The sequence below is a fragment of the Scleropages formosus genome, chromosome 22 (genome assembly GCF_900964775.1).
Source record: "Scleropages formosus chromosome 22, fSclFor1.1, whole genome shotgun sequence".
Classification (NCBI taxonomy): Eukaryota; Metazoa; Chordata; class Actinopteri; order Osteoglossiformes; family Osteoglossidae; genus Scleropages; species Scleropages formosus.
Genome location: NC_041827.1, coordinates 6636127 through 6650339, shown reverse-complemented (window position 1 = coordinate 6650339; position 14213 = coordinate 6636127). Strand labels below are relative to the sequence as shown.

At 43.2% G+C, this 14213-nt stretch overlaps 1 protein-coding gene across 4 annotated transcripts in view; it reads left to right on the top strand.

Moving 5' to 3' along the window:
• The window catches only part of LOC108918434 (E3 ubiquitin-protein ligase HUWE1-like), a 48896-nt gene that overhangs the window by 3487 nt on the left and 31196 nt on the right, over positions 1-14213 (top strand). For 3 of the 4 annotated variants that reach the window (XM_018725652.2, XM_018725649.2, XM_018725650.2), the window contains exons 2-30: positions 1970-2040; positions 2149-2247; positions 2624-2830; positions 2936-3088; positions 3470-3532; positions 3659-3736; positions 3927-3974; positions 4289-4457; positions 4571-4671; positions 5258-5408; positions 5615-5742; positions 6477-6617; positions 6722-6827; positions 6932-7039; positions 7191-7292; positions 7478-7558; positions 7703-7809; positions 8367-8559; positions 9374-9465; positions 9559-9761; positions 10066-10123; positions 10233-10409; positions 10640-10885; positions 11022-11155; positions 11428-11540; positions 11719-11913; positions 12175-12391; positions 12520-12642; positions 13103-13340. In XM_018725652.2, coding sequence (XP_018581168.2) covers positions 1996-2040; positions 2149-2247; positions 2624-2830; positions 2936-3088; positions 3470-3532; positions 3659-3736; positions 3927-3974; positions 4289-4457; positions 4571-4671; positions 5258-5408; positions 5615-5742; positions 6477-6617; positions 6722-6827; positions 6932-7039; positions 7191-7292; positions 7478-7558; positions 7703-7809; positions 8367-8559; positions 9374-9465; positions 9559-9761; positions 10066-10123; positions 10233-10409; positions 10640-10885; positions 11022-11155; positions 11428-11540; positions 11719-11913; positions 12175-12391; positions 12520-12642; positions 13103-13340 — 3876 coding nt within the window. In that variant the 5' untranslated portion in view covers positions 1970-1995. The remainder of the gene's footprint in view (positions 1-1969; positions 2041-2148; positions 2248-2623; positions 2831-2935; positions 3089-3469; positions 3533-3658; positions 3737-3926; positions 3975-4288; positions 4458-4570; positions 4672-5257; positions 5409-5614; positions 5743-6476; positions 6618-6721; positions 6828-6931; positions 7040-7190; positions 7293-7477; positions 7559-7702; positions 7810-8366; positions 8560-9373; positions 9466-9558; positions 9762-10065; positions 10124-10232; positions 10410-10639; positions 10886-11021; positions 11156-11427; positions 11541-11718; positions 11914-12174; positions 12392-12519; positions 12643-13102; positions 13341-14213) is intronic. The other variant, XM_018725651.2, reaches the window with a different exon arrangement.

Genomic DNA, 14213 nt, shown 5'->3' with positions numbered 1-14213 from the left:
AATGTGTCACAGTACAAATGCTCAGGATATACCCTCAGGGAATTAGTTGGCTGTTAAATCACCATATGTATCACCAGGGAAATCCAGTTATTTTTACTTGCATTGCCTTTTTTATCAATAATAAAGCAACAACTAAAAGTACTGTAGATCAAAACTAAAATTTTTCTCCCCTCAACATTACTTACTAAAGCTAATTTTGGTTCATTATACCTTTAACAGTAGTCACTTATCATAGCTCATAAGCATTAGATGACAAAAACGGACAGCTGGGCTGATGTTACTTTAGTGGTTAGAGCTGCTGCCTTTGGACCCAAAGCTCACCGGTTCGAATCTCACTTCCAGCTGTAATACCTGTGAGTAAGGTACTCCCTCTGAATTGCTCCAATAACACTACCTAGCTGTATAAATGGTCAATCATTATAAGTAGCTTAATGTTGCAAATCCCTTTGGAGGAAAGCATTACCTAAATGAATGAATGAATAGATGTATAAATGCTGCTTGCGATGAGATAGATATGGACGTCTGAATCTCTGCCGCTGCTTGATGTCATACCTCTTGACAGAGGATTGCTGATATTCTCCTCTCACTGTGTGGCCTATATAGTCCATGAGTGTGAGTTTCTGTAGTCCTTTTTCAGCTTTCAAAGATCAGATCCCCCCCCCCCCCACCCATTTGTAAAGTCTGGTTGTGTATGAAGGCTGGGTATCACAACTGAAAATGCCAAACATTTTCTTTTAAACTTTTTTTTTTTTCTTCTGAACTAACATGAATTTTTTGTGTGTGTGTGTGTGTGTGTGTGTGTGTGTGTGTGTGTGTATATATATATATATATATTTTTTTTTTTTTTTTTAATAGGAATGCAAGTTTAAAATATGACCTGATTTTTAGTTAATTCTGGCTGAGGGTCTCTCTTCCAGTTTCACATATCTTGGACTGCCCTGGCATCATCACCTCTTGTAAAGATCTGTGGATGTGGGCTCATTGCAGTGAGTGAAGTGGGCCACTCGTGGAGACTGAGGCTGCTGTGTTGGCAGGCTGGACTGATGTAGGCTGACATCTCTGAAGTTCTGCCTCCCTTCGGCTCTATCCGATCTCTGTCAGTCTCTCATATGTATCTTGCACTTGCAGTGCTTAAGTTCCAGTATTTCATTAAGTTCCTTATGTTTGTATTGGGTTGAGCAGGTCCCTGTTTGACTGGAAAAAGGGGCAAATATAGAATTACATGCTACATGAACAACAAAGAACAGTTATAGAAATGCCTGTAGGTTATGGTGCAGTTGATTTTCCTAGTCCTGTGAGATTCCTGGTTTCTCATCTTCTTCTTGTCACTGCCCGTCCTCTTCTGTGTCATATGTTGAGGTGGGGCTGATCAGATGTGCATCTGCACTTGCTTTTATAAACAAATAGAAACTTTCACATTCAATACACAGAAATTACACTGGGAAATCTTGGCTGTTTGGATGTTAAATCTGTCAATTTATCTTATTGGGGCATTTAACACATTCGGCTAACTATTCCGTCAACACTTTACTGGTGCCGTTTCATCATACACTGTTACATTGTTTTGTATGTCCCCTGAATTTACATTTTATAGCTGACTGCTCTTAGGTCTGTCTTGCTTTTGTGCAGCATTTTATTTTGTTGTCAAAGTTCTTTCAACACTATTCTTCTAATTGTGGATCCAGGTATACTTTTAGTAAGAGCCTGAGTCTGGGGGTTAAGCAACATCAAGGTTCACAGGTTTGTAAAGATGTTCAGGTAGCGGTGTTTTATCTATGTGGCTCCACATCACTGCGATACTGATTTAGACAAGCAGTTAATGACAGTGAGTGCGATTTATGTGTTACCCAGGTTTGTTACAGCACTTAATTAAAAACTTTCAATATCATTATTGATGATCATATTTGTGGTGTATGAATGTCTTGCATCTTTTTTCCATCTGTGCTCATTTCCCTTTCTCTCTGCTCAGGAGCAGAAAAGTAGAATCTAGTGAAGATGAAAGTGGACAGAAGCAAATTAAAGAAGACCCCTACAGAAGCAGTGAGTTTCCATGCTGTCTGCTTTCCTACCCATCTGAATTAGAATTACCACTGGGTGCTTCTTCCCCTTTGTGCCTCTTCAGCCTGCACCACCTTTTTTCCCCCTCAGCCTGCTGACTGCAGGACACTCATAGAGAAGTTGAAAGGATGCAGCGATGAGCAGCTGCTGCACGAGCTGCAGCAGATCAAAACCTGGAACATTGGCAAGGTGAGTGGGCGGCACCAAGTGAGAGAGCATCACCAGGAGGATGGGATGTTAAATGGCAGCCATGGCACATGATATGCCCTTTAACAACTGAGAAGTAAGAACAATGTCCAGTTTCATTTGAGTAGCATGAAGCTTCCAGCAAAGACATGACATACATTTGGACTTTCTGTTAACTTACCCTCTTAGTAGCTTTATAGTTAGCAGTCTATGGGTACAGTCAGTACTTGTGGCTGAGACATCCCTGACTCTTGTGGTCTCTGGGTAAGAGGCTATCTTGGTTTCTTTCTAAAAAGAACAATGTAGTTTTCCAGCTTTCAGTTATGATTCCTGCATCCTGTTTCCTGCTGCTGTGGTATGACTGCTTGTTTCTTGGCAGTGTGAATTGTACCACTGGGTGGATCTTCTGGATCGATTTGACGGAATCCTCTGCAATGCTGGCCAGACAGTGGAGAACATGTCATGGTTGCTGGTGTGCGATCGGCCTGACAACAGCCAGCTGAAGGCTCTGTTACTCGGCGTGCTCAACTTCACAGCCCTGTTGATTGAGTACAGCTTCTCCAGGCACCTCTACAGCTCCATTGAGGTACCACCTGACTTTCACATATGCTTTGCAAGGTGCGTTGTACACGTTACTGAAGCTGCTGGCTAACTTTCTCTTCCATCCTATTCCGTCTTCCTTTTCCTGCAGCATTTAACAACTCTGTTGGCCTCCTGTGATATGCAAGTGGTTCTTGCCGTACTGAACCTGCTCTATGTCTTCAGCAAGAGGTCCAATTACATCACAAGACTGGGTTCTGACAAGAGGACCCCTTTGTTGGCACGCCTGCAGCACTTAGCTGAGGTCTGTTTTCCCTGGGTTCCAAGTCACACATGGGTTTCATCCCAAGACTTGCCTGAAACGCAATGAATCTGTCAGTGCACACCAAATCAGCAGTGCTTGTGCTGATTGTCTTGTTTAAGTTCACTGCATTATCATAGTTTACCGTAAGAATAATTTGCAAATTTGTTTTACATTTTAATTTGGAAGAATGTTGAATGTACTTCTGAAACTGTTGCCTGTAAATCAGTGATTTTGATGGATAAGATTGTTCTCTGATATTTGGTATATATTAGTAAGCAGGGACAAAGAAGAGTGTTTGCCTTTAAATTACGTGCGTGTTAACTTAAACTCCCAACGCTGTTAATTTGAGTGTCCAATCTTCCATCTGTTCAATTTGTGCAGAGCTGGGGAGGTAAAGAAAATGGTTTTGGTCTGGCAGGGTGTTGCCAGGATCTGCCGATGAGTGTGAGTTTCCTGAAAACTTTTTTTTTTTTTTTTTTTTTTTTAAAAGTTAATGGGGGCAATATGAATATGATTTTAACAATGCATTGTCTTCTTGTGCCTACTTTTTGTCTTTCTCTGTGTAAGCAGCAGTACCCACCTAGTGCAACTACGCTGCATTTTGAGTTCTATGCAGAGCCTGGAACTGAGGTCAAAGTGGACAGAAAGGTGCATATTGCCTTTTTTTTCAGACCAGTAAATAGACCCCGTGAACAACTTAAACTTTTAGTATTTTGGAAGTGTGTGAGTGAAATTGAGTTGGGGTGGATAATCTTCAGATTGATTTACTTGTTTTGTAAATTTAAAAAAACATACTGTACATTTGCCTTAAATCCATTTATCTGTTTTCCTCTAACAGATCAGCAGTAACACTCTACACTACATTCACATTGAACAGCTAGATAAGGTAAGTTTTTGATTTGTCTGTAGTATTTGTTTCTTCTGTTATAGCTGAAGTTGCAGTACTACAGAAATTGTCATGTAATCCAGTTTCTGGACTTCATATTTTAAGATATGTGAATCTTGGGCAATTTTAGTATGCTTTGATTATGAATTTTTGAAACCCAGACCTATTTCTATGTAACATTTGGTTTCTTCTGGCCCATGTAGCAGTTGTAGGGTTAATGCATAAGAACTCACTTGCACTACAGATAATCAGTTAAGCCTTGTTTGGCACTATGGAAAAGAAATTTTCGTTTTGAAATCCTAAACTTTTCTCAGATCCTGGAGAGTCCGTCAGAAATCATGGAGTCATTGACCATCATGTACAGCATCCCTAAGGACAAGCAGATGCTGCTGTTCACGCACATTCGCCTTGCGCATGGCTTCTCCAATCACAAAAAGAGACTGCAGGCAGTGCAAGCCAGGCTGCATGCCATCTCCATACTGGGTGGGTTAAGTGTGTGTGTGTGTGTCTTTCATGGTGACAAGAATCCTTTCTTGTGTGGAATGTTCTTGAAATTTTGTATATCTTCATATGACTGTGGGGTGTTGTTGTGGCAGTGTACTCCAATGCACTCCAGGAGTCGGCAAACGGCATCCTGTACAATGGCCTTATAGAGGAGCTGGTGGATGTCCTGCAAATCACAGACCGACAGCTGGTGGTGAGTACTTTTTCCCCCCTCATTAATCTGTTGATTTTAATTCATTTATATAGATTACTTTTCTCACAGAGACACAAAGTGCTGAACAAAGGATCAGAGACATAAGTAAAAGGTCAACTGTATATTAAATTACTACAATAACTATATTAATTAAGGCGGCAAGTAAGCCAACTGACCACAGGGGAAAGGAACAAAAAACTCCCAATCGAAAGACGAGCGTGGGGGAGAAGGACCCCCCCCCCGAGAAGTTCTAAGTGCCAGTGACTGCCCACCCCTCCTGGGCATTCTAGATAAAAGAAAGACTGTTGCCTTCAACACTTCTTTGTAATGTTGTCACTAGATGCTAATAGAAGTCTCTGCATCCCCCATGGCACACAGTCATCAGTTTTTGTCAACATATTACTTGTATTACTTGCATTTCTTCTCCTCTTGTGCATTTATTTCTTAAAATTTTACCTATGGAAGCCACAGTCCTATAAATTACTCATGTTGAAACATGAAAAATTGCTGCTTGCCCTTTCTGGCCAAGCAGACACACCATGTGGCACTGCTGCTGACAAACCAGTGTATGTTCTTTTTTTGTCAGGACATCAAGGCAGCCTCTCTTCGCACTTTGACCTCCATAGTGCATTTGGAACGGACACCCAAGCTCTCGAACATCATCGACTGCACCGGCACAGCCTCCTACCACGGCTTCCTACCTGTTCTGGTGCGAAGCTGCATACAGGCCATGATTGGTGAGAGCATTATCACATTTTTACTGTTCCTCTGTGCCTGGACTTGCCATGTGTGTATGATCTGCAATGGTATCTAGCTAAGCATAGTTGGGAGTAACTTACATTATGAGGACTGCAGGGTTATCGTGTGGTTGCCTGATCCGTTGTACACTCATTTACTTTGGGTTTTCCATCTCTTGTTGCTCACTCACTTGGCCTGCCTTCAGACCCAGTGATGGAGCCTTACCCTCACCAGTTTGCGACAGCTCTCTTCTCCTTCCTGTATCATCTGGCAAGCTATGATGCTGGTGGTGAGGCCCTGGTATCCTGTGGCATGATGGAGGCTTTGCTCAAGGTAAAAACACTAGTGTTTCTGGGGGAATCAAACAAAGGGATCTAAGTAATTTTGTATTGTAAATGGTTAAATTAAAATAACACTTGTTTCGGTGATGCAGTTAAAAGGATATCTACTTTGTTACAGAGTTGCTTTTTATTGAATGGTTTACATTAACTTGAAATGGTACACATTTTTGTTCCTCCTTTTCACAAAACTAATGAGTGTTTTGTATAAAAATTAAGAACAAAACTAAAGCTTTTGTATACTATTTGTTCTGTCAACCATATTTGCAGCAGTGTTTTCTTGCTTTTAATTTATTAATATTTCATTCATTTCACTGAGGCTACTGTAGACAGCCAAAATTATTCTAAGCATTTGACCCTTTTGCTGACCCTGTTGCTATGGTTCCCTGCATGTTGCAGCAGATGCAGTATTTAACATGAATTTTAAATATTTATTTTTGCAGATATTACATTTCTGTTCTTTGAAGGAAATGACTGACTTTCTCCTACAGGCTGATTTGCAACCCCTTCAGTTACTGCAAAGCCAGTTAAATTTAAACATTTTAAGTTTAGCTGCCTGAAAGTAAGGGTTTCTTATATGTAACATGTTTTAGGATGTCGCTGTCATCGGTGAGCATTTGTAACAAATATAATTATCACTCAGTATGCATTCCTTGTGTGGTGATCACTAGGCATATGGCCACACCGCTGTTTCTACACTTGCTGTTTGTGTGTGCCTCTCTCCACCAGGTGATTAAGTTCCTGGGAGACGAGCAGGATCAGATCACCTTCGTGACTCGGGCAGTCAGAGTTGTTGATCTCATCACCAACCTAGATATGGCTGCCTTCCAGTCGCATAGTGGACTCTCCATATTCATTTGTAGGCTGGAGGTTTGTGACTAAAATGTTGTCATTTCCACAGCTTCTCAGTGCTTCTGTGCTCAAGAGTGTTCCTTTTAATAACAGCATCTGGTGCTTTTCCTGTCTCTCATCAGCATGAAGTGGATTTGTGCCGGAAGGAATGTCCCTTTGTCATCAAGCCAAAGATCCAGAGGCCCAGTACAACAGCAGACACTGAAGACATGGACACAGACATGGACGGTCAGCTTCATCCTTTTTAACCTGCATCCCTATTACTTAGTGTGCCTTCATCCTTACTGTCTATCCTGTGTTGTCATAATAATGTCAGTTGTGTTACCCTGCAGTGTCTGATGTTGCCATGGAGAGCAGTCCGGGCCCTTCTTCCTTGTCTGAGTCTCGAGCAGGAGCAGAAAGCCAAGGACAGAACAGCACTGTCTTTACACCTAGAACAGGTACTGCCTTCATTCACATTAAGTATGGCTAGGTACACACCTCAGACTTGTACCTGAATACAGATTTGACGAAGGTGAATGTTCAGGGTAGTGCATTTCACCTGAGCATGCTGTTAGAGAAGGTGAATGCTAAGATGGCTTTTTATTTCAGGTGTACAGTGTATTCCCCAGAGGGCAGCTCTGCTGAAATCCATGCTGAACTTCCTGAAGAAAGCCATCCAGGACCCAGCTTTCTCTGATGGCATCCGCCACGGTGAGTCAAAGGAAGAGCACTATGCATTCATGGAATGTTTAAATGGAGCTCTTGTTAATTTTAAGAATGTTATAAACCGACCATCTGATGACACCTAGTAACTGAAATATCTTTACACATTTAGGTATTGAGTATAATTTTTGTCCCACCAGCAACATTTGTTTGTTTACTGTATTTTTTGGCAGTTATGGATGGGTCCTTACCTGCTTCACTGAAACACATCATCAGCAATGCAGAATATTATGGCCCATCGCTCTTTCTCCTTGGTGAGAAGTTTGTTGTGCTTTGTCACCTGTTGACTCTTAAATGTTTTCTTGAGTCCAGCACATCTGAGTAGCACATATGGTACTTTGAGATGGATTTACCCTCTTTTCACAATGTCCCTTTTGACATTGTACATTCTCTTCCAGCAACTGAGGTCGTGACAGTGTTTGTGTTCCAAGAGCCTTCCCTGCTCTCGTCTTTGCAGGACAATGGGCTGACTGATGTCATGCTGCATGCCCTACTCATCAAAGATGTGAGTGTGCACCCCTTGCACCACCTCCCCTGAACACTTCTCTCATCCTTCACACAAGCTGACACATCCCACCTTCCTTGCGCAATGGCATCGTAATCTCTCGCTAACTGGAAGTGTCCATTTCTGCCTCATTGACTGACCAGTTGTATCCCTTTGCTTCCATCAGTCTCCTTATGTTGTATAGTTTTGTATTTGGGGCTCAGAATTGCAAGTTCCGTTCTCAGCTCCAGAGGCACCACTCAGCTTTAAGGCTTGGCATCTTCTGAGTTGCATCCCAGTATTGTACCCAGAAACATCTAACTGAAAGAATTATCTGGTTCCAGTACCTGCAAGAGATTGAGAAAGATGTCAACATTGTATCAAAATTTCAGTCTCTCTTAAGTTCCTGCTGGATTTCTCCACAAAGCTGTCATAGTTCTTTTCCTCTGCACATTTAATTGCTACACTGTTTACCCCCTGTCCTCCTCCTCCTTTCTGTGGGTAAAGTTACCTCCCCACTTCAGTCATTACTTTTCTTTATCTCTTTCTTCTTGGTCTCCTCCTTTTTCTTCTCACAGTCTCTCTCTCTGCAGGTCCCTGCCACCCGGGAGGTGCTAGGCTCTCTGCCCAATGTCTTCAGTGCCCTGTGCCTCAATACCCGGGGCCTTCACTCCTTTGTCCAGTGCCAGCCATTTGAGCGCCTCTTCAAGGTGCTGCTGTCCCCTGACTACCTTCCAGCTATGAGGCGTCGCCGCAGTTCTGACCCACTTGGTGAGTGGCCTCTGCACCTGGGAAGGTTGATATGCGTAAAGCTGTTGTATGTGTTATGAAAGATCACAGAATAAGTCCATGTGAGGGCTTTTTAAATTATTGTGCCAAGTGATGGTAGACTGTCTAAAATCGTGGGAGGGTCAGGATGTCTTGCTAATGAACAACTCATTGTTTCATATTTAAATGGTTCTGATTTTCCCATTGCTCCTTGCCAGCGGGAGTCAGGATTATAAGTATTCACGTTTTTATGGCACAACGTGGAGGTAGTAGTTATGTTACCAGACAAGAAAATTATTGGTTCATATTTCAAGGGGAGAATAGCTGTTGTGTGCTTGATAGTACTTAGTTGTGATTGATTTAGCAAATTTCAGCTTTATCAAAGGTTAACCAGTTCAGTTGTTATAACATCTTAAATATTTTCTAATATGTAACAGTATTTTTCTGTAAATTGAGGTTCACAATCAGTACATAAAGGGCTCTACATAAACCCTTTGAAGGCTAGGAATTATTTGTAAATATGTAGTATAAGGTATATAACGCCTAACTTAGAATTTCTGCAGTGTTGACATCTTGCATATACAAAATGCACACAATTTTCTATGTTTACGGTGTGATAATTAAATGCAAATTGTGAAGGAATAAATGTGTAAATTTTTTTTTTTTTTGCTGGCTGTTGAATAAGCTCCTTCCACAGTTGTATTCCTGCTTCCACACACTGTGTTGCTTCTCCAGTTGGAAATGACTTTCGTCTGTAGTAATTTATCTTGTGAGAGAGAAAATAGTATGTGTCATTGAGCGGGTGTATGTTCTGCAGGAGATACGGCTTCAAACCTAGGTAGTGCAGTAGATGAACTGATGCGACACCAGCCAACCCTCAAGACAGATGCCACCACAGCGATTATTAAGGTATGAGTGATAATTAAGTGATTTGTGAGCTACGGATGTTGAGCAGAGAAGCTGATTTGAAGCAACATTCCTTTTCATCCCCGCCTTCATTAGCTGCTGGAGGAGATCTGTAACCTGGGTCGAGCCCAGGAATACATCTGTCAGAAACCCTCCATTCAGAAAGCTGATGGACCCGTGACAGTACCACCAGTTCGGGCCAGCCATGCTGCAGAGGAGGCTTCCAGTGAGGATGAGGAAGAGGAGGAGGCTCTGCATTCCTTCACACCCCAGCAGGGAGAGGCAGAGAGCAATAGACAGTTAGTAGACATACTTGTTTTTTGTTATTTCTGGTACCTGGAAGGAAAAATGGGAAGCTGTTTGCATCAAAGTAATGCATGGTAATGGTTTCACCAGGGTCTATATAATTTCTCAAGCTAAGTGGATTCCTGCTTCTGTTTGTAATGGCTACTGACCACTGCCTCACAATCAAACACCAGAATGTGTCGTCTTTGTATTTGCACGGCATTTCTGTGTGTGTGTGTGTGTGTGTGTGTGTGTGTGTGTGTGTGTGAGTGAGAGAGAGAATTTAGGCAGGAGACAAAAACTTCTTTTCCATTTTAGAGTTGTTGGCACAGAGGAGAGAATACCCATACCCCTCATGGACTACATTCTAAATGTAGTAAGTATGCCATCAAGTCAGTGTCTTAAATATTAGTAAATTATAATCATGAATTCAGTGGCTCACATTTTGTCCATAAGCCTTGCCTCATGAAGTTGTCTTCCACCAGATGAAGTTTGTTGAGTCCATCCTCAGTAACAATACCACCGATGACCACTGTCAGGAGTTTGTGAATCAGAAAGGCCTTTTGCCCCTCGTGTCTATCCTGGGGCTCCCCAACCTGCCTATTGATTTCCCCACCTCTGCTGCCTGCCAGGCTGTGGCTGGGGTCTGCAAGTCCATACTGGTGAGACTGGGAAACTAGGGATATGTTCAAAGAGGGGTAAACATTTAAAATCCTATTTTTTTGTTTGTAATAGAATGTACATTGGAGTTGCAGTTTTTCTGTACAGCTCCTGTAACATCTGAATGTCCACACAGCTAATGAACATTGTAAAAACTGTTAGGTCAGTGTTTAGGGTTTATAATGGCTCTATATTCGCACTAATGCAATGACACACATGGTCTGCACCCCAGACACTTTCCCATGAGCCCAAGGTACTGCAGGAGGGCCTGTGTCAGCTGGACTTGATCCTGACAACCTTGGAACCCCTGCATCGGCCTATTGAGTCACCTGGAGGCTCTGTGCTGCTGCGTGAGCTTGCCACAGCTGGCCACGTAACTGATGCCACGCTGTCAGCCCATGCAACGCCACTGCTCCATGCGCTAACAGCAGCACACGCCTACATCATGATGTTTGTCCACACCTGCCGTGTTGGACAGGTGAGGGCAAGATGACCAGTGGCTTAATTGCTGTAGATTTTATTTTTCATTAAAATCTTGATTTATTCCCCCCTTTCGGAATAGCGGTTGGTGTTCTAATGTTGCAGTCTCTTTCATGCTTCTTTCATCTTTGCAGAGCGAGATCAGGGCGATCTCTGTCAACCAGTGGGGGTCCCAGTTGGGCTTGAGTGTGCTCAACAAGCTAAGCCAGCTGTACTGCTCGCTGGTCTGGGAGAGCACCGTGCTGCTGTCGCTCTGCACACCCAATAGGTCAGTGCTCCCACTGGCTCTCTGGTCTGTCTCCATGCTCACTTTCTCAGTCCTGCTTTCTTCGTGGTGTTTCACCCCCCTGCCCCCCCCCCCCCCCCCCCCCAGCAGTTTTTATTTGGGCTTCTTTCATCTTGCCTGCTTTCAAAGTCTGCATGCTGCTGTTCGTTGCATCTGGTTAAGGACCAGTAAAGCCATCTTTAGTTGTTTTTGTTTTTTTAAATGTTTTTCATGATGTAACTGACATCTTCTCTCCTTTCTCTGCTTCTTCTCAGCCTGCCCCCAGGTTGTGAGTTTGGCCAGGTTGACATGCAAAAGCTGGTGCCCAAAGAAGAGAGACCATCAGGCAGTGCTGCAGCCATGCCTCCTCCAGGAGTAAGGAGGACAGGTATTGACTTCATTGACAGCAAAGATACTAGTTAAGGATATTTCGGTTTTAAATATATGCTGCTCTTGCTTTTTCAGCGTAATGAAATGTATGGATAAATGTTTGTTTTCACAAGAGGTGGGCAGTTTATGCTTTCTGTGGCAGTTACTTCATCTGGCCCCTTTCGCCCCATACCTAGCGGATACAGACAGTGAAGCTGTCACGGTGGGTGTGGACTCCTCCACTCAAGGTCTGCTGGAAGGTATGGGGCTAGATGGGGATGCACTGGCACCAATGGAGACAGATGAACCTGCTGTGGCAGATCCCAAGGCTAAGTCTAAGCTCACACCTGCCATGGCTGCTCGCATCAAGCAAATCAAACCTCTGCTTTCAGGTCAGTGGATGTTTTTACTATGTATGGTGCTTTTATGATCTCTCAATTTTTTTCATTTTAGTCTGAACTGCATAGCTCATAACTACTTGATGTGTTTGCTTTCGGTTATTTTGTTTTCTTCTGGGTTACAGATGCCTCTTAACTAGTCCTCGTTCATATTGATAACTAGGCCATGTTTTGTTTCTTAATTTTTAGTTCAGAGTTGCCCCATCAGTTTGTTTAAATCATTCTGTGGGTGGGTGCCTGGGTACCCCCCCACAGCCTCATCCCGCCTAGGTCGTGCACTAGCAGAGCTCTTTGGCCTGCTTGTGAAGCTGTGTGTTGGCTCCCCAGTGCGCCAGCGGCGCTCTCACCATGCAGCCAGTGCCAACACTGCACCCACTCCAGCTGCTCGGGCCACTGCCTCATCCCTCACCAAGCTGCTCACCAAAGGTCTCAGCTGGCTGCCACCCCCCTATACACCTACACCTCGCTTCAGGTACCACTGCAAGGGATCCACTTTGCTGCTAACACACTTGTCTGTGACACCTCTGTGGGGCACGAATGTGCATATCCACAGGTAACCACAGCTGCCTAAACCTACTTCTGCTCTGCTCCATTCTTCAGACTGACATTCTTCATCTGCTCTGTGGGCTTCACCTCCCCCATGCTGTTTGATGAGAGGAAGTACCCATACCACCTCATGCTGCAGAAGTTCTTCTGCTCAGGTGGACATGATGCCCTGTTCGAGTGAGTTCTGGTTTTGTGTAATGGAGACATGTTGTAATGCCCAGCTTTTGATAATACACTTTTGAAGGGCAGTGGTTTTTAACAGAAGTCAGCATTAATATTTGTCAGGCTTTGTCAGTAAGCAGTGTCTATATTGGACCACTGTAGCGTGTGTAGATTTTCCAGCCCTTTGAACTGCTGATGACATCTGTACTGAGCCAGAAAGCTGAATTAATACAATAAAGGAATTAGTAACAATAACAAAATGTTTAACTTTTCAAGTGGAATGAAAACCTGCACAAAACAACCCAGAGACTCCAGACCGTAACATCTTGGTTTTAATCTAATCAGTTTTCTCCTCAGCATAGTTATTCATTGATTAGTGTTCTCGCCCACCTTGCTTATTCTGTGTGTCGTCTTCCTTTACTATGGCCAACCTCATCTTCCATGCCTCTACCCTGTTCATCCATGTCTTCCTCAGGACCTTTAACTGGGCTCTGTCCATGGGGGGCAAGGTGCCCGTGTCAGAGGGCCTGGAGCACCCTGAGCTACCGGATGGCACCGGCGAGTTTCTGGATGCTTGGTTGATGCTGGTGGAGAAGATGGTGAACCCCAGCACTGTGCTGGACTCACCCCACGCTCTCCCTGCCAAGCTGCCTGGCGCAGGCTCCTGTACCCCCCAGTTCAGCGCCCTTCGCTTCCTCATCGTCACACAGAAGGTGGCATTTCATCCACACTCATTTTTGCTGGTGAACTATTTATAATGCTGCAATGCAAATTATTGCAATACACCTTTACAGTAGTATGATTTACATTTGTGTAAATAAGCATTCCAGTGGGGCAACAGGTGGATTTTTGCTTAGAGCAAACGCCTTGCACTCATGGGACCCAGGTTCAAATTCCCATTCACTATGTAGAACCTTTTGGGCCAGGTTCTTACCTTAATTACTCAGGTAAAAGTACATAGCTTTAAATGTGTAAATATTTGTAAGTAGCTTAGTATACAAACATCACGTTAGAAGTCAGTATTGAGAAAAGCATCAATTAATCAATAAATTAGAATTATTTCACAATTGGACCAGGTCCTGCTCTCCGGTGGGTCTGGGGTTCGAATCCTGCTTGGGGTGCCTTGCGACGGACTGGCGTCCCGTCCTGGGTGCGTCCCCTCCCCTGCCAGCCTTACGCCCTGTGTTGCCGGGTTAGGCTCCGGTTCCCCGCGAGCGCGTATGGGACAAGCAGTTCAGAAAATGTGTGCGTGCGCGTGTATTTCACAATTTTATTGTTTTATTCCCTGAGAGAATGACATTTTAAAGGCCTTTTTTTTTTCCTTTTTTTTTTTTTTTTGGTCCAAATTTTTGTGGCTTTTGAAAACTTGAGTTTTTATCTTAATCTTAACTTCTGACTGCTTTTAGTTGCATGCCTGTTTCTCTTGGACTGCTACTTATTTTTTAATTTTGGAATTGTTTCTGGGGGGATTTGTTGCCAACATCCTTGTTATGCTTTAAACTTTAAAGAAAGAAACATTCTATATAGGCAATATTTTTCTTGGGATTTTTTTTTATTTGCAACATCCCAATATATGTCATGCTGGA